This window comes from Ammospiza nelsoni, chromosome 9 (genome assembly GCF_027579445.1).
Source record: "Ammospiza nelsoni isolate bAmmNel1 chromosome 9, bAmmNel1.pri, whole genome shotgun sequence".
NCBI classification, from domain to species: domain Eukaryota; kingdom Metazoa; phylum Chordata; class Aves; order Passeriformes; family Passerellidae; genus Ammospiza; species Ammospiza nelsoni.
This window is the reverse complement of record NC_080641.1, coordinates 25,878,792-25,903,621: the sequence shown is the minus strand read 5'-3', so window position 1 is coordinate 25,903,621 and position 24,830 is coordinate 25,878,792. Positions and strand designations below refer to the sequence as shown.

The 24,830-nt window shown below is 52.1% G+C and overlaps 1 protein-coding gene across 5 annotated transcripts in view; it reads right to left on the bottom strand.

Annotated features, from left to right (window-relative positions):
* Positions 1-657: 657 nt before the first annotated feature.
* The window catches only part of PTPRF (protein tyrosine phosphatase receptor type F), a 374,428-nt gene continuing 350,255 nt past the window's right edge, over positions 658-24,830 (bottom strand). For all 5 annotated transcript variants that reach the window (XM_059477803.1, XM_059477805.1, XM_059477806.1 and 2 more), the window contains 11 exons: positions 19,009-19,132; positions 16,879-17,054; positions 10,888-11,007; positions 9,690-9,844; positions 8,122-8,407; positions 6,385-6,563; positions 3,842-3,968; positions 3,494-3,619; positions 2,729-2,883; positions 2,468-2,603; positions 658-2,332 (listed from right to left, as the gene is read on the bottom strand). In XM_059477803.1, coding sequence (XP_059333786.1) covers positions 2,264-2,332; positions 2,468-2,603; positions 2,729-2,883; positions 3,494-3,619; positions 3,842-3,968; positions 6,385-6,563; positions 8,122-8,407; positions 9,690-9,844; positions 10,888-11,007; positions 16,879-17,054; positions 19,009-19,132 — 1,653 coding nt within the window. In that variant the 3' untranslated portion in view covers positions 658-2,263. The remainder of the gene's footprint in view (positions 2,333-2,467; positions 2,604-2,728; positions 2,884-3,493; positions 3,620-3,841; positions 3,969-6,384; positions 6,564-8,121; positions 8,408-9,689; positions 9,845-10,887; positions 11,008-16,878; positions 17,055-19,008; positions 19,133-24,830) is intronic.

Genomic DNA, 24,830 nt, shown 5'->3' with positions numbered 1-24,830 from the left:
GAATCACCCTAGTGCCCATACCCACACTAGGAAAAGCAGATCAGTCTGCCATGCACTCCCACCCATCATGGACATGCTGGCCAGGGCAGACTTGGCTCCCTTGGGAAGGATGGAAATACCCCAGGGCCCTGATCCATGCGGTTCTGCCCCTTGCAGTGGTTTCCCCTCACACACCTGTGCTGTCCACACAGAGCAGGCAAGGCTGGCAGTCTGGGCAGGTTTCACACCTGAACAAATAGGTGCTGCTCTGCAGTCAGGGGCTGTGTGACAGCTTTACTGCTGAGCACTAACTCTGAATACATAACTGTGCTCAGTGCTACAGAGCAGCGTTGCTGCAGCGTCCAGGAGGGTGCCAATTACTGCTATTGCCACCAAAGCCATCACCACTGACCCCTCTCTTTCCTGCACATCCAGCCAGTGCACTCCCCTACAACTGCAGGTGGGCAGGAGGTGAGCACACACATGCACAAAGGGAATTGTCACAGCAGGTTTCCAAGCTCCCTGCAGGCACAGGGTCCCTGCAGAAAGTGCGGCACACTCGTGGCTGGGACATACCTGTGGGAAAGAACTTACCTGCCAAGGGCTGAGGAGTGTGCCCACTGCCAAAGGGTTCTATGGCCTCTCCTTATTGCAGAAGAAACAGACAGGAAAGCCAGCTTGTATGAAACCCAATTATTCAAATTTATTAACATCAAGAATTATGCAATGATGCTGTAGATTTTTTTTATTAACAAATAGAAAACAGACTGTATACAACAGTGACCCCTACAGCACTATGCATCCACAAGGTAAAAATGAATGTGTCCTCCAACATTACCAACCCTGGATTGCTGATTTCAACGTAGCTTGGATTCTTAACATTCGGAATACATGTGATAATACAATTAGATACCCTTCCACCACCTTTATTCATAACTCAATGCACTCAAAAGAGGGCTGCTCACTCCCCATCTTTAGTGCAAGCGTGATATAATAAGGAGTATTAATATATAGTACCATTAAATTAAGTCCAGTAGTCTTGCCACATTGGTTCATTAGAACATCCTGAAGTAGCGGAAAGTACAATATTCTAGTGACTCTTAACATTTGCAGGATAGCAGAAATTATAGATACACCCAACCTCTGAAGCCATGTGTACTCCCCTCCCCTTCCCTGCAGTACCCTGCTTCCAAAGCGAGATGGTCCAGCTCTGCTGTGGATCAGCTGGGCTTGTGCTCCTTGCCTTTGTCAATGCTCTGACGCACTCCACTGGTGAGGGGTGACAGGATGGCGCTTGCACGCACAGAACCGTGGGGTTAACACAAAGGGCCGTGTCTTGCTCTTTCCATCCCCTCCCTGGGGAACTGTGGGACCTCCTCACTACTCCTGCCCCCTTTCCAGCAAGACACACAAAAAGAGGTTCCAATGCCTGGAGCCCGGGATTTCGGGTCTCTCACAAACAAGGCGACGACAACTCACGTCATATCAGGATCTGCCAATACACACGGTCACTGGATTGGTTGAACACGTATTGTAATAGGACTGAACAGTTTCCAGCTGACAAAGGGACGCTTCTCCAGCGACCCTATATGCCCTCCCAAACCCAAACCTACTAAGGAAATAATGGGGGAGGGAGAAGACTAAAAAAATATTGGTAGCTTAGGTCCAGTTCCATGAAATTTCATATTCTACAGAGGATTAAAAAGCCTATGGGGAATGTAGATGGGCAGGAACCACAAGCCAGCTGCTGTGAATTACCAAGGAAGCTGCACTAAAATGGGCAGAACCAGCAGTGACTGGGCTGAAATAAACACAGGGCAGTAAAAAATGTAAAAGCAAAAGGAAATTAAAAAAACAAAACCCAACTCCCAAAGGTTTGGCGGGTCCAGTTCTGCTTGGGCAAAACATTAAGACTTGCAAAAAATAAAAAATAAAGAGAGAGAAGATTATAAAAACCACTAGTAACTATTTTACATGTTTAAAAAAAAGATCCCATTCCACCCACTTAAAGCCTTGCTGTGAAATGCAGTCGGCATGAGAGAGGGTGAGAGATGCACATGAGCAGAAATTCAGCCAGAGACTGGAAATGCTTTTGGAGTCAGATTCCCTCATTTGGCGCTGGGGCTAAGTTCCTAAATGCCGTGGTCAGAACTGGTTGGCGTGGAGGTCTGCGGCCTGGGCAGTACCTCCACCTGTACAGAAGGACTGAGGAATGGGCGGCTCTGGCTCACAGGGACCCGTCTCCACTCCTAGACATCCCCACCGCGACTGGAGGAAAGCACTGTTACGTTGCATAGTGGTCGAAGCTGCCAAGGTACTCCAGTGCGGCTCTGTAGCACAGCTGGTACTGGTCCTGCAAGGCACCAACGAGGGAAACATGAGCAGTGGGGACACAAGGACAGTGGGCTGTAGGGTCCAACATCCAGAGACATCAGCGCCCTCCCTTCTCCCACAGATCTCCACTGCCACGCACAGGAGGGGAGCTCACCTCTGTCTGCACCATGGCTGGCCGCTGCGTCCGCAAGGTCTTCACCATCTGGAACATGTCCACCACGCCCTCGTAGCGCATCCTCTCCAGCACAATGCTGAGTGTGATGAATACGCCCGTGCGCCCAACCCCGGCACTGCACAGGGAGCAAGAGGGGCCGCTGTGAGTCCTGCCAGCCCCAGAAAGGCTCTGCAGAGCAGCTAGGAGGGGTGCAAGCTGCTCCTGGAGCACAGCTCACTGGGGTGAGGCTGCAATCCTTACCTGCAGTGCACTGTGATGGGCCCATCCTGCCCAAACTGCTCCTTGGTCTTGTGCACCTGCCCAATGAAGTCAATGAAGCCCTCTCCTGTCTTTGGCACTCCCTGTTCAGGCCAGTCTGTGAACTGGAACTGGCGGATGGTCCGTGACTGGCCGTCCTGCAGGGAGAGGGGTGTTAGATGTGAACCATTGGTGAGGGCCTGATCTCACTCCCCTCAGCACTGGTGCTCTGACCTGCTCTCAGACCCCCTGAACCAGGCCAGGTGAAAAGATGCACAGGCCACAGGTGAGCCCAAGCAGATCATTTGCTGCATGTTTGGGACCTGTCTCTGTTCTCTCATGTTCATCCCAGGGTAGCTTAGCTGAGCAGGCCTTTGGGCCCCTGCAGGGTCCATTGGGTCAGTGTTTGGGGAACAATGTTTATTGTAACACAGGAGTCCTGTGCCCGGTCAGATGCTGCACACACAGACTCTAGGTGCAGGGGGACGGGGACCTGTGTTAAATGCTTGCTCAAGTGAGCAGCATAGGCAAGGCAGGGTCTGTGCTGACAGGGATCCCTGAGCTGTTCATGGGGCTGATACAGCTGGCAGGGCAGAAACCTGTGGAGAGAGGAGCAATAGGTGGTACGTAGCAGCCCTTTTTGCCTGCGGTTCGAGGCAGCATTTGCTTTCCCGTTTCTTCAGGAGCTGTTGCATACTCCCTTGACTGGCCTGGGTAGGGCAGAGGCACAAGAGGCAGAGAAGCTGGGGAGCCAGCAGATGCACTCACCCTGGCATCCGTCACCTTGAACTCCCGGAGGATGTACTGTGGCATGTTGTACTCGGCCATGGGGTCCACCACGAAGTACTGGTACCGGGCAGAGCGCTCTGCAGGCCAGTACTGATGGCACTTCTCCTGTGGATGAGGAGCAGGGTAAGATATTAGCACTGACAAGTTGCTGCTCCTCCCTCCCACTCCCTGGGTGCCTATGTGGTTGTGGGGCCACAGGGTCAGCCACCAGACAGAATGGGGCTCACCCAGAGTGAGTAGTGCCAAACACAGACTGGGATGAACCAAGAGTGTGAGCCCACAGACAGCAGGCCCAGAGCCCCCTTGTCCCCACAGCAGGACTCGTACCCGGCCCATCTCACGCAGCTTTGTCAACATCACCACGATGGTGGAGTCGTGCTCCCAGAGCATCCGCCAGAAATCCTCCGTGGTCTCGGCCAGTGGTCCCTGTGTGGCAATGTAGGCCTTCTGCTGCCTGTGACAAACAAAGTGGTGCTCAGAGCAGCTCCTCAGAGATGGACAGCTGCTGCTTCTGGGGGCTGGGTCAGCTGGAGGCAGGGCCCCATGGTACCAGGGAGCAAGTCTGACAATCCAGCTGTAGGATGAGCCATGGGCTCTGGGAGAGAGGTGAGCTGGTCCAGCACTTGTCCTCTAAGTGCTCCCCACAGACACAGTGAGCACAGCTTGGAGGATCCAGAAAAGCTCTTAGTTCTTGCTGGGGTGATGGCATCCCCAGCCCTCCTCTTGCTACTTCTTGTCAAGGGCAGGCTTGTCCCCAGCCCTGCCTGTTGCACCCTCCTGGCACCCAGGACCCCACCAGCAGGCTGCCAGCACCCACCTGGGCTGGAAAGAGGGACTGTGCTTGTTCCTGCACTTTTATTCTCTGCAGTACCTGCCGTCCCTCCCATTGCATGGGAAAACACAGAGCAGCTGAATCAGGTCACCTGGATTACACACTCCAGACAATAACGAGTGCAGTGTGGAAACCACGAATACACTTTTGTCTGCTTTTCTAAAGCTTCAGAATTTGTTTTTGGTTCCACTGCCAACCAGAGCACCTCTCCTAATTTTCTGTGCCACCTGCCCCAGAATAGCTCCCACCCTGAAGAAAGCCCCATTGGTGCTCTGGACTCAGCTCTGGCAGGCTGGTACTGAGGCTCTCTGAGCTCCCAGCCCGGCACAGCAGAGCCCAGGCTGGCTCCACCACTGCGGGGCGCTGGAGCCCGCGGGACCAGGGCTGGCTTCTTCCATCCTGCCTTCCTACCTCCGTTCTGCCTTCGTCCCTCTACTGGTGCTATTTTTAATGGTGCTAAATTAATGAACGTGCTGCAGGGCAGCTGTAACATGCGGGATGCAGACAGGGGCTGCTTCAAGGTGGATTTATAACACATAGTAAAAAACAGGGAATGGGGATGCAGAACGAAGTGAAAAAGCTAATAAAGATGCAGCATCAGTGATATCTGCAGGACCTAGAGCCAACTGATTTCTTGAGATAACCAGAATAATGATGGCTCAAAGGAAGGGATGGGAAGAGATAACAGAACTTGAGGATAGGGTAAGTAGCACATGAAATGGTACCACCTGCTGTGATGGCAGCTCTCTCCCTTCCTCTGTAGCATCACCAAGAGGCAAAGCCGGAGCTGCTCTCCATCAGCTCTGGAGCCAGGACAGCGGCTGCAGTCCATCTGTCAGACTTAGGCTACAGCCAGGCAGTGGCATTAATGACTGGTGGTGGGTGACTCTGTGCCATACACCCAGGAGGTAGTGGAGGCTCCCTCTGCTCTGTGACAGCTTTTCTCCAGCCCCTTCATCCCTCCCCATTACTCCATCCCACCTGAGAGAGCCTGGCTTGCTTCAGTTTTCCTGTGTTGGGATGCTCCCAGGTTTGCTCCCCTTTTGCTCCTTGTCCACTCTTGCCTTCACGTAGCCCTTCTCCCTGGGAACTCTTGCTGGGCTCAGCTGCTGGAGCAGCAACAAGGCACAGAGCTGCTGGCCTGGCTGCACCCACATTTGTGCCCTTTGGCAGTGCCTTTTGCATCTGGGAGGTTACCAGTCCAAAAGAGGCAGGTAGGCAAAGCCAAGTTGGAAGGGACGTGTGCCACATATATCATTGCATTCCCCACTCCAGCACTGATGATGGTGCACATGAGGGATGATCTTACAGTGATGGTGCACAGACAGATGACAGGAACAAGCCTTTTATGTGCATAATTGTGATTTGGTTGGGATTATTGTCTAGGGGTCGTTTGGGAAGGGGATGCGGCCACTGGGCTATTCTTCTCTCCTGGCATTTAGCATCTGAGAATGAGGTATCAGCAGACAGATACAGAAAACTTATGCACTACTGCCCCACTAGATCTTAATTTGTCTTTCTACACTGTGTTCTGGAGAGAGTAACCGGGTGATGGGCTTCCCAGTGTCCAGCACCAGCCCTGCCTGAGGATCCTGACTCCTCCCAAAATCAAGACAGAACAAGCCTTGAGCTGCTGTCTGGATCAGCCACTCAGTGGAAGCGCACTCCTAACTCTAGCTGCTACATGGGGAGACAGGTTTGAGTTAGGTACTGTAGATGTAAAACACAAGCCAAGGGATGCCTACAGCATATCCCATAAAACCTCCACAGGAGCCAACACAGCCTGCCACTCCAGCCATGTGGACATCTGTCTACAGCAACACAAGCCAGCCTGGCAGCGCTCACTCACAGGCAGTCTTCACATATTGTAACTACACACACTGCAGTGTCTGAGAAGATGGAAATAGATAAAATGCAACAAAGTGGTCCCCAGCCCAATTCAGGTGGTCAGGACCAGTCCTTGGGAAAGAGAAGGCAGCTCTGCCTGGGTTTCCAAGCAGGCAGCCAAGCTGGCACAGTCACCCAAGGTAATCCTTACCTGTAGCCATCTATGAAGCTGGCATTGATGTAGTCAGAGCCCTCAACGCCGCGGATGGGCTGCAGGCAGACTCTTGTCAGCTCATACGGCATGATGTTCACGAGGCGGTTCTTGAATTTGTTGCAAGGGAGGTTGGCACTGATGAAACGTGAGGTATGTGCTTTAGAATTGGCCAGCAGCTGAAAGAGGAGGAGACACATCAGATCCCTGCTGGAGATGCAGCAGTCTGGGGACAGAACTGGGATCCTGGCAGCAGCCATGTAGTGCAGGGGAGACCCAGAGCAGCTCTCTGACACACTGAGCCAAGAAGCTTCGTACCTCTCTGAGCCAGGGATGTATGCTTGGTGGTGGCAGGGAAGCAAAGCATTTCCTCTTCCAACAATATCTTGTTATTTACTTCTCACCCCAGAAGAACCCAAGATAATGTGAGAATTGTGATAGTTTTAGGTAAAGAAGATATATTTTGGGTTACTGTGAGACATAATCTTTGAGTCCTGCAAACTGGAGTCATGGTAAATGTGTTACTTAGATCTGCTGGCAGATTCAAACAGAAGTCACTCTTCCAAGACTGCCTCCAGCATCTCCAGAACCACCCTTCTATCTATGAGTGGCAGGTTGACCTCAGGAGAGCTCTCTGCAGGGGGACAGAGTTGCTTTCTGGGGAGCAGTTCAGCCATGGGAGGCCCTCCCATATCCTGCTTCCCAGGGTTTCCCATGCAGTGGACACTGCCAGGGCACAGAGAAGGGACAATTTCACTACTGTTCTCAAGACACCTTTGGAGAAATGGAAGAAAAGTAAAATTTTGTCTTTCTTACAACAGAATTGCTTGAGTTGAGCACAATTCTGTGGCTCTCCTGAGGAGTGTCACTATGAGTCACTACTCAGGCAGCATGTTTTACTGTTCCAACCCCAGGATACCAGCAGCTCTGATAACCAAAGGACAGAGCTTCTCAACTATTCCCAGTTTACATGGAAAGTCAATATTTTGCCTCTCCTGCTCCTTTGTCACTTGGAGGGAATCCCCAGGGTGAAGGTGTACTGCTGCAGTTCATTTCACAGCCTGCATGGTCTGCTGCCTCTCTGCGTGAGCTATATTCCCCTGCAAAAGTTCACTGGACTAATGCACCTCATCTGAGAATATGGGCACTTAACAGAGCTCACTTCAGCTCCAAGGCTGTAATAAATATCTGCAGTTGGCATACACAGATACAGGCAGAAAAATGTGGGCTTGGCTTCTTAAAAATGGTGTGCCTTAAAACACTGCCTTCACCAATTCTAGACAGTGAGGCTTGGTGCTGAGGTGGTTAAAAGATTAGAGAGCTTAGCATTGAAGAAATGAGACCAGAAATGTCTCACATATTTAAATTGGAGCTGTTTCCAGACAAGTTGTTCACAGTAACATCAATTATCACTAACATGATATGCATCTGATTTCAGATGCAGCTCCTGCTGCACAGTGAACCTAGAGCAGAATGTGCTGCTGGGAACCGCACATCCATCTGCCTTTTATATCATCCCCAGAAGCTGCCAATCCAGGGGGGACCACGGCCGACACAAGCTTTACAATTCAAATGTATTTTAAATCACTGCCTACCTGCTTTAGAAACACACAAAAGAATAACTGTCTGTAATGATCCATAGCCCACCTCTCCCAACCCCTGGACGAGCAGCCCGTGGAGCTCTGTGGGCAGAGACGGGGAACTAGAGAAGCGGGGTGCTGGGGCTCTGCCACCAACCTTGAATTCCAGCTCCATTTCAGTGACGCTCTCGCCTGGTGGCACCTGGGTCAGCTTCTGGATGTGGGCGAAGAGGTTGCGCGCGGGCACCTCGGTGTTGCCGCACGTGGCGGCCTCCAGCAAGGCCTCGTGGATGAAGATGTACTGGTCCTCTGTCTGCACCATGTAGTTGCGCTGGGAGCGCATGCACGTCACGTGCCCGTAGATGTCCACGGTCTTCTCGTGCTTCATCCGCTCCAGCATGGCATCAATGACAATGAAGCAGCCGGTTCGGCCCACGCCAGCACTGCAGGAGCAAAGCACACGGTCTGAGATGACACTGTCTCCTAGAGATGTCACACAAGCTCCAACTGTGCTTCACAGATCACCCAGACTTAGGGCACACAAGGGGAGTAAAGGCTGCTCTCTGTGAGCGAAGTCCAAACAAGAAGTGACAGGAGGAGTGAGGGAGAGAATCACTGGAGAATGTGAGAGGCTCCTCAGCCTTTCTGCTGTCCCCCTTTCACTGCTAGAGTGGAAAGGACATGGTGTCACCCTGCTGATCCCTGTGGTGGCTGGCAGCCCCTCCATGAGGGAAGGAGAAATGTGCTTAACAGGCAGGAGAGTGACACACATGTGTGTGAAGTCAGAAGACATGAAGAGCAGGCTAGGCCCTAACACCAGTGAAGTCAGTAATTTCCAGCCTGCTTGTCCCCTAACCTGGGTCACTGTTTCCTCACCCATAAAATGAGCATGGCCAGCCTGAGAGGGGAAGCAGAAAGCTGAGGTTATGCATGACTGTGCTGAGCCCTGAGTGCTCAAGCACCAAATGCCTCTCCACAGCCGCTGGACAGGCAGTAGCAAAACTCAAGCTACTCACTCTGAGAGCACCCTGAAAACAGCAGATACACTGTTGTGACACGTAAACACAGACAGAGGTAGGGAGCTAGGCATTCCCTCATTTATGGTGCAAGTCATATCCTTAACAAGGCTTTAATACAGCTTGTTTGTGTGTTAATTACACCCCACTACCATCTGAAACAGAGCATGAATGAAGAGCATTAAACACTGCTGGTAAGGCGTATGCTGAAACAGCAATGATGGAGTGGTTTGTTCAGTAACAGTCCCCTCTTGGCTGCTACAAATAAATCTTGGCTGGGTAAGATGCTGAGCCTTAGTAGACTAATATTTTGCCCTAAGAGCTGCCTTTCTACCCTCTGAAAGAGTATGGCTGTAAATACTGCATATGAATGTTTGTAGAGGTCACTGCATGCATTTCTGTCAGTGATGTGCATCTGAAGGTACCACCCACTTATGCTGGGCACAAATATTTAATTTTTAAATGGCACTTGCAGTTTTGCAGGAAAATGTGCTTTCTAAGGCTCTCCATATAGCAGTGCTGTTTAATCTGATACAGCAGTAGCAACAGAAATGCCATCACTGCTCTACGGCTGCTGGGTCTGTTCTGCTGCCAGCTCAAGCATGCAGGGCAGGTTGTGCTACCATGAAACCTTTCTCACAAGAAGGGGAGACTCCACTTTCAGACAGGTTAAAGCTTCTGCCGCCAGAAGACAAACACACAGTCCTACCTGCAGTGCACCACCATGGGCCCAGCATCTGTTGGGTTACAGGCCTTGACCCGCCGCAGGAAAGCGAGGATCGGGGTGGGGTATTCCGGCACCCCGTGGTCGGGCCAAGCCATGAACTGGAACTGCCGCAGCTCTGTCTTCTCATTGGAGCCATTCTGTCAAAGACAAAGAGGAGTTATTTTGCATGAGAACATCTCATCCCAGTGCAGGAACCCACTGATAGGGCAACAACAGCCACAGGCTCGCAAAGCTCTGTGTGATGATGCATGTACTGGGCTTTCACCAGTGAAAATTCACAGGAAAAACACAGGTTTATTGCAAAGCTCCTATACATACAGATGCTCTGTAGAAAGGCAGTTTTACAGACAACAGAGCATCTCTGCAGGGGTGGAGCAGACTGCAGGGAAAGTGAAAGACTCTTTTCTGCATAGCACAGGTTCACTACCTGCATACTCACTGCATTTTCATGGAAAATAGCCACTGGACATGGAAGGGCTACAGCAGCCAGCTCCCTCCCTGCTCCTCTGCATCATGGTATCCCAGGGCTGGGTGACCAGCCTGTGACTGCAGACTGCCCTGCTCCTCTCTGGGCTTGGCTGAGTGATCTATGCAGCAAGAGGTAGGAATGGCTGTGTGGTTGCTGGGGCCTTTCTGGGGCATGAGTGTGTCCCCCCTGAGCACTGGGCTCCTGGCCCAGACTCAGTCACGCACAGAAGCACTTGCTGCAAAGCCTGTCTGCATTGACACTGCTGCTGGCACTGCCCCCAGGGATTTCCAAACACTAATGAGGAATGCAGCAGGCAGGAGAGAAGGGTTTATGCTCATGTCAGAAATAGCCCCTCCATTTGCATTATTAGTGACAGGAGTGATAAAAATTCACTGCTTCCCATGTTGTCTCTCTAATGGGAGGACAGCTGCTACCTGTACACTCACCAGAGGCAAGAACAGCCCTGTTCCTCAGCCCATCAGAGAAAGCACACAGAAGAGCATCAATTATCCTGGCCAGAGTCCAGTGGTAGCCAGATGCACAACCTGCACCTGATCGCCTCCTGCAGCCCATCTGTGAGACATGGCTCATGCCTGGCCAAGCCAGGTGCAGCCAGTGGCCACTGCCTGTGGGCCATGGGGCACCCTGCAGCCTTGGGAAGCATCTCTGCAATACATGAAGAAGCAGCAGCAGCAGCAGGCAGTCCCGTACCTTGTACAGCGCGAAGGTGCGCACGGTGTAGGTCGCCAGCTCCACTGTATCCAGCAGGACCACCTGGATCATCCCATAGGTTTCTGTGCCCCGGCTCGGCCAGTACTGGTCACACTTTACCTGCAGGGAGGTGAGGAAAATGGGTCAGTGACTGGCTGCTGGCTGGGGCATCTGGGATGAGGAACAGGGCTCTGCCCTTCAAAGGGTAAAGACAGAAATGAGTCATTGTGCGGGGAGAGGAGGGGAGGGCTCTAAAATCCAGATTTCCTTCCCCCAGAGTGTCCCAATCCCCAGCAAAAAGGCAGCACCCGCTGGACCCCTTCCATAAGACTCAGAATCACAAGAATAATCTGAGCTAAACTCACCCACAAGGATTATCTAGTCCAACTCTAAAGTGAATGGCCCATATGGGAATTGAACCAATCTTGGTGTTATTAGCACCATGCTCTGACCAACTGAGCTGATCTCAGTGAGTGGCTACTCATTGAAAGAGGGATTTTCCTTTTCCCCTGGAGCCATTGGTGGAAATGGCAAAGGGGGCCAGGCCACCAGACAAGAGCAACAAGAGCAACACCAGATACCAAGACAGTGAGCAGCAATTCCTAGCAGTGATTTGTGCCTGCTGTAGTACTTCTCTGGTTTGGTGAGATGGGCATCTTTGAGGCTTTGCCTGAACCACCCCTGCCTGAGCTCTACCTGGATGAAGAGAGGGTGGGCAGCTATGTGATAATGGGAGAAGAGCTAGTGCAGCAGGGAGGAGGAAATGGTGGTTTCTGTGGGCACTGCTCTACTCAAAGGGCAGCTGAGGTGAATGAGATGCAGTCTGTATCCCCACCAGCTCCCAGCTACATTAGCCTGGCATCCTTTACCCACAGCTGTGGCAGGACAGAGCTGAGTCCAGCACAGTTCACAGCAACAGGCATTACCTTTCCCATAACACCCACAGTCTCCCAGGGTGCCCTGCCAGCATGGCCTTGGGCAGCAGACCACCCTTGAGACAGGTGGGACACAGCCCATGCAGGGCTCCAGCCTGGATGCTGTGTCCACCCTCTCTGCCCTCCTGCAGGCTTGAGTGCATTGAGCATCACCAAGCAACACCAACGTGCCCCTGTGACAGGTGGCACATCCCTGAAATTCTACATCTCCCAGGTGTTTCAAAATGGCTCCGCAAGGAACAGATGGCAGCTTAGACACAGACTGTGGCCAAACTATCCCTTCAGCCCCTTCCTGCAGGCAGCACTGTCCCATCATGAAAACACTGCTGCTCCCTAGAAACCTCCTGCCTTGCATCATCCTTATCATCCCTTTCCAACTCGGCAGTCAGGGTGCTTTGAGCTACTGGTCACAGCTTTTGTTGCATCCCTCTTGGCAGACAGCCAAACACATCCCCGGGGGGCCCATCCCTCTGCCCCCTTCACCTCCCTGCACATCACTCCCTGCTCACATGCTGCTGCTCTCCTCCTCCTCTTCACAGCTCAGTGTTTCCAAAATACTCCTCCATTTCTTTTTTTTTTTTTTCTGTGAAGCCCCAAGCTCCCTATTTAATTGGCACCCTCAGAATCCCTGCTTCATCTGGTACCTGGCTCCCCCACCCTGCAGAGCCACAGTGCCTGGCTGACAGGAGGAAGACTTCATTCCCACCCATGCGCACCACAGTGAAAACGGATTCCCACCCGAGGAGAGAGGAGTGAAAGGGAGATCATCTGTGCTTGTCAAGGAATAGTAAACTTCATTATTAGCAGAATGTGTTTACAGGGAATGCGTGGGAAGGGAAACAATAAGCTTAATTAGGAATCAATGAAGTTCTGCCTTTTAATTGAAACCATTTGCAGCAGGGTGGGGCTTGTGAGAGCTGAGAGCCCTCATCCTGCACTCTGGCTCTGGAGTGCAGCAGCCTGGAGTCAGAGGGATGCACCTCTCCCTGCTTTTTGGGTTCTGCTCACAGTAAGGCCTGCCCTGGCAGAAGTGCCTGGAGCAAGGCTGCCTAATGGGGTACTGCAGGTGCCTGTGCAAGCAGAACAGCTCTGCTGCCTCCTGCCCAGGATCTCCTGCTGCTTGGGCTGCCTTGGATCTGTGGCAACATGGCAGGCCCTGCAATAATCTCAGGATTCCTCTTCCTCAGAGGAATCCTTGGCACAGAGCATTTGATGCTGACTTGGCTGCAGCACCAGCAACTTGGAGGTCACAAACATTATTTCACAGCTAAACTGATCCCATCCTCATGAGTGGGTGCTACCTGCAGGCTGTCTCCACAAGGTCTCAGTTTGTCTTGCCTAGCTTGGGGACACTGTGACCCTCTCTAAGAGAGAGAAGAGCAGCATAGCATCCTGCAAATGCTGGGGACAGCTGCTTGCTGTGCTTTGCAGGGGATGTTTCAGGGGAACAGCACAGCCTGTTCCTGTGCCTGAGCCTACACCTCAGGGACAGCAGTCCCCTCCTGCCACCCACATGCTGCAGGGCTGTGTACTCGAGCACAAAACAAACTTCAGAGGAGTTCCCTGTGTGGGATAATAGCAATGCCTGGGCTGGTAATTGAAAATTATTTATTCATGACCAGATAAGAGTCAGTCACATTTTCTGCCAAATTTACCCATAATGTTTATGCCCCATTTTCAAGCTCTGTAAATTTTATGCTGAAGCCGATGCACTGTGGCACTAAAGCAGATAAGAGATGTTTTCTTCTGGCAGTGCTTGTTTCTCATTAACTTGAGGAGCACAGTAATGTCCTGAACAGCCATTTATTGCAGCTTTGCTGAGTGGCTCCTGTTCCTCCCCTTTGATGCCCTGAGCCCAAGAGCAGCCGGGCACCTCTCTTGAGCTTGAGAGCTGTGCTCTGCCCCCAGCCCTGCTCACAAGCTCCAGATGGCACTGCTGTCAGCAGAAGGGCTGGAGCATCGTGTGGCTGCCAGGCTTCTCTTCCCCAGGGCCCTTGAGCACCAGTCTCTTAACACCTCCTCCCGAGGACATGAAATGCCAGGGGAGATCACACTCCAGAGAAGGCTGCTTGGTGCTCTGGGCTGGAACAGAACAACCCACAGCACTGCTGTGGGAGACTTGACTCTGCCAGGCTCTAGGGGATAGCCCAGGGTAGGAGAAATCCTGCTTTAATACCTCTCTCCTGGCAACACAGCCCGGCAGGGACACACCACGCTCGCAGCTTGGGGAAAGCTAATCTACAATGTGTGTTTCTGAACTGCCACCAAATGATTCTGAAACTGATTGTAAAGCTTTGAAGGCAGCTAAATTGCACAATCCAGCCATTTCTATCCTTTATGTGCTTCTCACTTTGTGAAAACATGAAAAAGGGAGGATGATTTAGACCATCAAGCCAGCTAAAATTGCAGACCATAAAAGCTGATGCTCTTTAAAGATTTTTTTTCCCCTCTGCAGCTCAGGAATCCTTTAAAGCAGTGTCACCCCCACAGGGCTGCCAAGCTGCTGCTGGTCCTGGTTGGCTGATCACAGCAGTGCTGAGGGTGACCTGGGGAGCTCGCCTGGAAAGGCAGCAGAGCCTGCTCTGCAGTGGGCAGCTCTCCATGAGGCCCTGCTGCCCACCCCAGGCTCTGCAGCTGGACACACAGTCCTGTGCCTGTGCCAAAGTGCCTGGGCAATGGGACTCTCAAGCAAGGTCACCCTTGGGTAATGCTGGGATGCCATGTGACTGCCTGGAGCAGTGCTGTCCCACAGCAGCGTGCAGCAGGCAGCAACGCTGCAGGGGTTACATGAGATGAAGTTTGAAGTCTCTGGAGCAGAATGAACTGCAAAACAGTGACTCGTGTTGAAAGTTTGGAGCAGTGGGCAATGACTGGGATTAGGATCTTCACTGGTCCCTAAAAGGTGTGCTCCCAAGAGAGCTCTAGCCCTCACCAAAAGGGCATGAGGAAAAGCAGAGCAGGAAGGTGACTAAAAGCAATCTTGCCTTTGAAGATGCTGAAAAAGACTACAAAAACCCCCAGATAAAATAATCTCCTGGAAGTCCACATCACAGCTCCCCACCAGAACCCTGCTCTGAGGGAATGCCCTGAGACACCTCCAGTGTACAGCAAACACATCCAGGGAAGTCCTTGCTGTGGATCACTGTTCAACTCAGGAGTGACCAGGCTTCTCCACTGCCTCTCCTGCCTCTCCCACAGCGACAGAGAAACTGCCCACTTCTCATTAGTGCTGGGCATGTGCCAAAGAGGCAGCAGGACATAGGCAGGCAGTGCCAGGGAGCAAATGCAGGGGTCTGGGTCTGGTCAGGTCAGCCTGGAGCCCCTGGGCAGTTTGCCCAATCACACAGGCTGCCTGAGATTCTCTGAGGGCTCTGGTCACCTCCTGCCCATAACAAGGATTCAATGTCACCAAAAGCCTGATCACATACACTGTGTTTGGGACAGACAAACAAAATACTGCAGGATAGGATGGGGTGTGCTGGGGGGAGATAACACACAGCTCAGCAGCACAGACACCTCAGGCAAAGATGAGTCCCTCTGGGGTCAGAGGAAACCTGTTATCTTCAAGAAACATGCACCTTGGAGTGCCTTGCCATAACTAAGAAGCCCAGAAGTTAAGTGAGTCAAGATTCCAGGCATGGATTTATTTGGCAACCCAGAAGGGCTTTTCCTTGTTCTTCAAATATATGCTCCATCACTGAAATGTGAAGGCACAAAAATGTCCCCATATAACCCTCAGCTGCAGAGCACAGTTCATCAGAAGCTTCTGATCTTGCTTAGCCCTGAGTGTGCTAATTCCTGAGCCACAGGGCAGGTCAGAATCATTTCCCTGTCACCCTGTGTGGGTGACAGTGGCCATTGGACAGAACAGCCAGGGCTCTGCAGCAGGAAGCACAGTGCAAAGCTGGGGCTGGATCTCTAGAGACAGCTCATCTCCAAGGAATGCTCTTTTCCCCTACAGGCTGTAGGGCATTTGAAGATGTCAGGAAACCCATCAACAATGCCTGTTTTTTGCACATTGGGAAAAGCAGATCTGTTTTGCTATGGTTGATTGGTGGTTCCAGCCACTTTCTCCCAGCCAGGGTGGGCTGGGACACCCCTGTGAGCATTTTGGTGCTAAAGCTTTGAAAAGGAGGGAGAGCACGCAGGCAAAAGTTTTAACTAAACCCAAACTTGACCATTTCTGCTTCTCAAGAATGAGCTTATTGGGCTAAAAATAATCAGTGCTTCACAGCTTGAGTGCACAAGCCCCTTCTGCTGTTGGCATGGCAACACTAAAATATTCTGCTAGTACAAATGCTCACCGCTAAAATTTTACTTTTAGGAGCAAACTGAATCATGAGAGGCAGAAGCTGCCTCATCCTTGGGCAGGCTTTGCCCAAAGGGTGCATCTGGGTGCAGGAGCACTTGGTCACAGCTTACAAACTCCTGCTTCAGGGGCTGAGTAAGAACCTCTGTCATGAAAACTGTATCATCTGCAGTGAGGGCTCCCACTCCTTCTCCAGCTCTTGCCTTCCTCATGGTCTGCAGGCAGCATTGCGTTTATTACATCAGAATATCTAATCCTGGCAGTGTAAGCTGATAATTTATACATGTTGTCATTGGACAAGGCACAAATTAGTCTTGTTATTGCAATGAGACCCTGTCAGCCATTCCCCTGTGTTACCAGGAATGCCAGGGCCCTGTCAGGCTGCTGGATGCTGCCAGTCCCACCCAAATATTGCAGCTTCTCAGCTTCTGGGGTGGTCCACACTCTCCACCTCAGAGCTTTCCTTTCCCCCTTTGATGTGATGTGGGCAGGAAAGGATGGATGAACATGCAGATATGCAGGCAAAATAGAGCTAAACAAGCAGGCCAGCAACAGGAGGTTTTGCCACCCTTTTGCCCCACAGGGATATGCTTACAAGGCATTTGTTGTTGGGCTGCAGGAAGCAGCGAGCCACATCACTGGAGCTGCCCCTCCCTGGGTGCCCTTATGCCTTACGCTGTGAAGCGCTCCCATTCCTCCTTTCTTCCCCCCAACAGCTCCAGAAAAGAGAGAAAGCACACACTGTACCCTGGACTTCTCCTCCAGCCTGGTCATCATGACTATAGTGGCTGTTCTCTGTTCCCACACCATCCTCCAGAAGTCGCTGAGGGTTTCTGGCAGCGGTCCCTGCGTGGCGATGTAGGCGTTCTGCTTCCGATAGCCATCGATGTAATTGGCGTTGATGTAATCACTGCCTGGGACCCCTGCAGGGAGAAAGAGGGCAAGAGTTACTGGGGTAAGCCCACAGCCCTGGACCTACTGCTCTGCTGGCCCCACAGGCAGGAGAGGTGGCTGGCATGTTCACAAGGCTCTCCTTTATAGGGTGATGTCAGGATCTCTCCCAGGGATCCTGCAAAGCACAGGGATGGTGCCTGAAAAAAGAAGAATCCTTTATAACTCCCACATTAATGCAACAAGCAGGCAACACCAAAGCAGAGAGACAGCTGCCACACGCACACAAAGGAAAATTCACAGTCAGGAATATTAAGGAGCTCATACGGCCCCAAGCAACTGACTGAAATAATTGTCTTAAATTCACCAGCAATTTGTTATGGTCCTACAGCACCTTTTAAAAATGAGGCTCCTTTATTAGCTTGTCTCTGTTAGCAAGGGATGTCAGGCAAGGATGTTCCCCCATTCTTCCTGCAGGGACAACTATCCCCAAGGAGCCAGAGATCTTCCTCCTACCACCACTGAAACCCTTCAGTGTGAGACCCCTTCTGCTGCCTGCTGGCAGAGGCTGCTCCAGCCCACAGGAGGCCTCCACCACTTTAAGGAAAGGAATTTTTTGTAAAGGCCTTTAAAATGCAAACACATAGTTACTAAAATAAATTTGGCAAAGCAGAGGCCTGAGGCTGCTTCCAAACCCTGCTCAGCATGGGCTGCCCAGGCTGCAGGGATAGAAAGCGGCAGGAATCTCATTGTCTCCCCAGGAGAGAGCATCTACATTTCATTAGAGAAAGGAAATAAAGCTGGGGGTCACCCCTCATCCTTTTGTCCTGGGGCAAACTCCACAGCTCTGTTCTCCAGGTCTCAGCAGTCTCCAGCAGACACCAAGTGCTGGCAGTGCTGGGGGCAGCAGCAGCTGGAGTGCAGTGCTTGGCTCCTTGGCATGGGCGGCACGGGGCTGGCAGGGTGCTTTGGGAACAGTTCCCAGGAAGGCACAGACACTACTCACAGCAACTGAGTCAGCCTGGAAAGCAGGGATTCCCCCGTGTGCTCACCCCACAGCTGTCTGCCAGGGTTTGCCCATGAGCAGACATGCCAGGCCTTCACATTGCTGCTGCTGCTGAACAGGGCTTGCTGTGAGGGACTGTTTGGCTGCCTCTCCTCCTCTTGAAGAGGATGAATAGTGCATTACCATCAGAGAAGGCTTTTCCATCTCCCAAAAAAGGATGCTAGTGACTGGAGGGCCACCTGTGCACAAAGCCAGGTCTTCCCCAACCAGGGTGCATTGAATTAGCTGGATCTTCCCCATCCTCCATCAGTGGGCTCAGATCTGGGTGAGCAGCTGGGTGCTGGTTTATAGAACAAGGGAAATGGGTGAGCTTGGGCCCCAGCTCCTCTGTGTGCAACAGGACTAGAAACGTGTATTAGCCCAAACTCCAGGGATGTGGGGCGGGTTCTTGGAGTCGTGGGGGTCAGTGCTATGGACACCAGGGCCTGATGCTTCCATGGAGGACAGGGATGTATGGAGTCTGATGTCCCAGGGGAAGGAGCACCCCTCACCCTGTGCCACTCTAGGCACTTATTTGGGCCCATATATTGACAAGTCTCAGAGAAAGATACTGGCCCTACAATTGTGTTGGGACAGAGGGTGGCAAGGGCACTAACAGTGCCATGCTTCACCATGTAGTGAGGAAGGCAGCTGAAGTCACACAGAGAGGACAGTGGGAGGAGGCTGCTGGGACAGATATGTTTGCTGTCAGCAGTACTAAGAAGCAACCACACAGAACACACTGCTCTGTGTGGTTGCACACTGTGAGGACACTGGGGAAGCTTTACAGTGCCCTTTCTCTTCTGGCCAGCCAGAACACACATCTGATCATGCTGATGCTTGGTGTTTGTCCCTGCTCAGCTGAGAACACAGAAAAAGATGGTCTCCTTGCTACAGTCAGGTTCAGCTGCTTGTTGGGTGCCCAGTGCAGTGACTCTTACCATCGATGGAAGTCAGGATGACACGCGAGTGGTCATAGGCGATCACATTTGCATAGCGGTTTTTCGGTTTATTCACTTCCAGGTTGGAGTTCTCCCAGGTGAACTGCTGCCCAGGATCAATGGACTGTGGAGAGAAGGAGAAGGAAGGAATTGGTAGCGGTTCCAGCACATTGGAGTGCTGCAGCACATGGGTTTCAGTCAGGAAATCTGCATTGCCCCGCACACCTTTCCCCAGGCCAGACACAATTTCCATGGGTGTCCATGGCAGCAGCATCAAGCCAGACCACACTGAAAACCAGTTTCCAGTGGCACATGCATCCCACTATCTGCAGGCAAAGCAGTCCCTCACTGGGGCAGCCTACTGCAGATGAGCCTTCATCTCTGCTGCATGCTCATCCTTTCCTCTGGAGCTACCCATCAGCAGAAATTTGGTCTTCTGCCAGGATTCCAGAGAGACCTGACTGCGCAGATCTTGACCTAGCAGTTTTATTAGCTGTTGAACTGCAGCCTCTTGAAATACAGCAAGCCCTGGGTGTCTTGTGCCCCAGGAGCTTTTGGTATTAGTGTCCTGCAACACAGCCTGTAAGCATTTGCCAGGGAATAGTCATGAAAATTAATAGGTTACTATCCGCTGCTCCAGCTACTTATGCAATGTAAACATCTCTCGTTTGAGTTAATAGAGTGACAAGAAACTATAAACGTGGAGAAGAGACGTGGTTATAAATCTTGGCCTGCACGCTATGCAACTGCCTGAAAAGCACACATCCCACTCCCACCTGGCCTCACACACCCAGTGCTTCTTCCACAAGCCACGTGCTGGTGCACCCAGTCCATGGCTGCTCCATGGCCAGGCAGCCTCTTCCCAAAGCCTTCTCTATTGTCTCAGTGCATGCACAGAGCAAGGTGAACAAGGACCATCCCCAAAGCACCATCCCCTCTGAGATGGGATGTTCTTGTTGTCCGAGAGGCACACGAGACACACAGGTAAGACACTGCCTCAAGCAGAGACTTGCTCTGCACATGCAGCCCTGGGAAAGCTGGGGGCAAGAAGCTACACCAGAAATCAGTCATCCCATGAACTCCCTTACCCCCAAAATTAACAACATTGTCAAAACCTTAAAATCTTGCTCCAGCTCGGGGTCTCTGAAATTTTGCTGGCCCATGGACAAAACACTGGGGAAATAGGCCAAGGGAAGCACTGCATGCTGTGCTCCCTGCAGGCATCTGTGTTCACTGCCTGGAAGAGCCCTGTCAGAAGGTTTCTCAGGCAGTGAAATGCCTGTCAGCTCTGGATCAGCTGTGAGCAAAAGGCTGAGGTGGGAAGCAAAGTTCCCTGACTGAGCTGACATGAACAGCTCTCATGGTCCCTCTGCTCAGTTCCACCAACCACCAGCTGTGCACAAAGTGACACCCATCAATGTCCCCTCTGCTCCTGTGCTGTGGAGCAGGCACTTCCCAAGCAGCCAGCAGTGGCTGTGGGCACTGGCTTGAGCATGGAGCACAGGCAGTGCCTGCATTGCTGCACCAGCCCTGAGGGCTTTGCAGCACATGCAGGGCACGGCCAGTGCTGTGCCAGGTGGCAGCTGCCTGTGCCCAGGTGTGGCCCAGGCTGCCTGCAGGTAGAGGGGCCAGTGCTGACGAAAAGGCACAGGAGGATGTGACATCACAGCGATGCTAATAGGTAGTTTGGGAAATGTAGGATGTAAATAGACATTTCCTACAGAAAACCTGTAATTTTCTATTATCAGTGTAATAAGCAGGCAGCCGCTGTGCTCAGAGGCGCTGCAGCCAGGATGCTGGGAGTGGAGGCTGCAGGCACCACTTCTGGCTTCAAACACACAGCCTGGCTGCCACAGGCCTTGCACACTCTCTGCCCAGGCACAGACACATCTCAGCACAGCTCACAGCTCTCTGGGTCACTTCATTTCATTCAGGCACCTGTATTTTGCTTTCAGTACAGGCTGCTCAGGGGATCTGCTCTTTAGATGCTCCTCACTCTCAGGTGTGTGGCAGGGAAGATGCTGCCCACCAATAGTGAGGCTGAACTGCACAAGAGGAATGCAGAAATGATCAGACATGAAAAAAAAAAAAAAGAGGAATATAATATAAAGGACTTTATGGTTTGGAGTAGAGATAAGTAAGTGAGGTTTTGACATCAGTCTGATCAATATGGAGCACAGGGAAGGAGAAGCACAAATAGACAAACTAATGAGGAAAATATGGACCCACCAATGCCTATTAGAAACATAAATAACACCTATTTTTCAGAAAGGTGGCCTTAGTCTGCACAGACAGCCCCTGAAGAGACTTGACTAGCTAGTGGTGGAGCTGAGACTGGCTCTGAAGGTATCAGTGAGCACCTTCTTGCTGTGAAGAAGCAACCCAAGGAAGAGCCAGCTATAATTGCACTCTGTGAACACTCTCAGTGGGCACAGGTGGGTGCTGGAGTGAGCCCTACCCCTGCAGCAGAGGAAAGCAGAGCTCAGTGCAGTTGTTCCTGCTCAATCTATGCTGCAAATCCCTGCCAAAAGGCTGCAGGGCTGACCCAGCTGTGGGGTGCAGAGTGCTTTGCACAGCAAGTCTGTGTCCTGCCACAGCAGAGGAAAGGGTTATTTCCTGGGGGACGGCAAGGCTGCCAAGAGCCTCCAGAATGGAGGAGGAGCATCAAGGTGTTGCCATTAGGGTTAATAGCTTTGATGTGCAATGAGTATGTGCAGAAATGGTCTAATCATCATCAGCCTCTTAAGAGGGCAAACAGGTGAAAAAGTCAGAACTACTACAGCACCTGAGTGCAAAGAGGCTCTAATTAAATACTCCTGCAAATTAGTGACTCATTTAGAAGTAAAATGATTTAATTTAAACTCTGGTGATGAATTAATGTACACCTGTTCCCCCCTTTAAGGCAAACAAATGAGTAAATAAATGGGAGAATGATGGGCTGCTTGGAGTGAGTTGGAGCCCCTACATGGAGCAGTGGTTGGCAAGTTTTGTCCCATCTCTGTACAATGCTCTGCAGCTCCTGTTGCAGTAGCACTGCCTCGTCTCCCCACCTTGCTCCAAAACTGCCTTGGCACCAGGAGTCTGCTCCTTTCTGGGGGGCTCATGGGAATCACTGCTTCATCCCAAAACTTGATCAGAGTAACACTCCCAGCAAACACACTCTTCCTAGAAAGCAGAAGGGCTGGGAAATTGGAAGGAAATGAGCCAGGAGGAAACTTAAAAGCACCACGACTTTCGCTTTGCTTTAAAGTGACAGGGAGATGCTGTAAGACAGCAAGTGCAAATTAAGAAAAAGCCCAATTAGTAAAACTCCTCCTTCCCAGCATGGAAGTGCAAGGAACAATTTCACCAAAGCAGTTCAGGGATCCCTGCTGCTACTGCCATAAAGACAGAATCAGACCATTGAAAAAGGATTGGAAAAAGGCTCTTTCCTCGACAGACTCCAGGGCACTTTACAAATGCCTTGCAAACACCCCTGAGTGCCAGTTTGACTCTCACATACAATCCACCTCGGGCTTGCTGCTCCCCTTCCTTAGTGCAGTTCCAAAATCTCTCTGCATGCTGAGGCCCTGCTGCTGCCTCTGTGGCTGGCAGGCATGGAGAGCCCAGGCAGGCAGTGCCCGGGGGCAGCACAGCAGCTCAGGGAGCTGCACAAGGGCACGGGGACAGGAAGATGCACAGGCAGTGAGTGCTTCCTGTCCTCCTGTGAAATCAACCACATTACAGGAGCATTGACCACTGTCAATCTGCACCACGCCTCAAATGAGGACATAATGTGCCTCTGAATCAATGGCTGGCAGCACTTCAGCCTTATTATTCTTATTACTGGAACGTGAGCGCCCTGTGCCTGCTAGGCAGCTTCCAATGAGCCATTAAACCCAGCAAGCCATTAAACCAAAGCTACCTGGGTGCCACCCTGATCCTCCTGGGCTCACTGGCCCCAGGGACCCAAGCACCTCTGCTGCTACCTGACCTGCCTTGCCAGGGCTGCAGGCACGGGAGGTGCAGTGTCCTCAGAGGCTTTATGGGAAATGGAAGTGAATACAGGGTTTGGGGAAACCACCAGTGCTTCTCTCCACAGGAAACTGTGAGGAAAGGTCTGCAGCCTCCCTACCACACCAGGAAGCAGGAGCACAGTGAAATCTCACACAACCTAAAGATTACTAAGAGCTAACATGCCAGGCAGTGCCACACTGCCAGGCTCTCATCACCTGCTCTGCTCTGCTCCTGGGGGCCACACACTGGATGGACATGAGGGGCAATAGCCTCAGGATACATTTTGGAAAGGAATAAGGAAAAATCTTCTGGGAAGGTGATGCAGGATCTAAGGCATTACAAGAGAGCAGGAAGCAGTGCTGGTTGGAGCCAGCCTGCCCTGTGTTTGCTAACAGCACCAAAGGGGACAGCAAGGCTCAGCTTGGTGGATCCCACAGCAGGAGTGTGAGGTGTGATGTGTGGGTGCTGACCAGGCAGGGGATCCTGCCCCGGGAGCACAGGCTGCAGCGTGGGAAGGTGCCCACAGGAGGAGCTCCAACACAGCGGCAGCGCCTGCCACCACCTGCACATCCACAGTCAGGGGCTCAGCCTTCCTTCTAGTTATCTAATTCCATTAATCCCACACTGTAAATTCGCTGCAGCTTTCACTGTACACTAAAAATGAAATACTCTCCTGGTGCAGCCAGGCCAGCAGCAGCTGCCAGACCCTGGTGCCCTGCTCCCCAGCTTGCTGCCTGCCTGTGCAGCGTGGTGGGGCTGTGCTCTGCGCTCTGCCCTGTGCCAGAGCAGATGGCAGCACTGAGCTGTGCCTGCAGACGGCTCAGCTCCCAGCAGCTGCATTTCAGCCTCTCCTGCCGCACCAGAGGCACCAGGAGGTACAGCTGGGACGGCTCCCAGGTGCCAGGGGTGAGGGCTCACCCACAGTCATGAGCCTGCTCACTGCAGCCAGCCCTCAGCTTGCTCTGTGCTGGCTTTGTCACATGGGCTGCATGGCCAGGCAGGCTGGCACACTGGTGTGAGCAATATTATTTGTTCTCTCACTGTGGGAATAGAGGTCAGACGGCTGTGAGAAATCTCTGCCACCCTTCCTGCCCCCTTCCCAGGCATGTGGGGAGGTGCTGACAGGTCTTGTTTCATGTCACCTGTGTCTAGGTTACCCTGCTATTGCTTGCACAGCCGAGGCAAGTGCCAGACTGATGGCTCTAGGCCAGCTGGCCTCAATGGTTAAAAGTGCTGTTAAATATTTGCTCTCTGCCTGTGGTGCCACTGCTCCTGGAATGTGAGCCATCTATAAACAGCCCTGCACCCCACAGAGATGTTAGGCTGACAGGCTGCTCTACAAAAACACTTAAAATGCAACTATTTCAAAGCACAATCAAACAGCAAATGGGCCTTGGGGGCTCACCTTCCATGCCTTCCTCCCTTGTGTCTCCCTGCTCAGCTGTGCTATGCCCATTCTGGCAGCACCATTATGCCAGGGGGAACAGGGGCAGGGCCTTCACTTCTCAAAGCACTGGGTCACCACTCAGCTCTGGGTAAGGTCTGGGGCTCACAGAGCCCCAGGGTGAGCACTGGGACTGTATCAATGCTCACTGCGAATGCAAGCATGTGCTGAGGTGTGGTTCCTGTCTCCTGGGCTCCCACAGGGGCTGCTCCCCCTCCCACCTCTGCTCTTTCCACACCCACTCTGCAGATTCCCTTAGTCAGCAGCACACACCACGCCTGTCCTGCCCTGCAGCCCTGCTATCAAAGGGAGCTGCTGCCCTGCCAAACCCACACACACAGCGACCAGGATGAGAGCAGACCTGCTGCCACAGCAGCCCTGC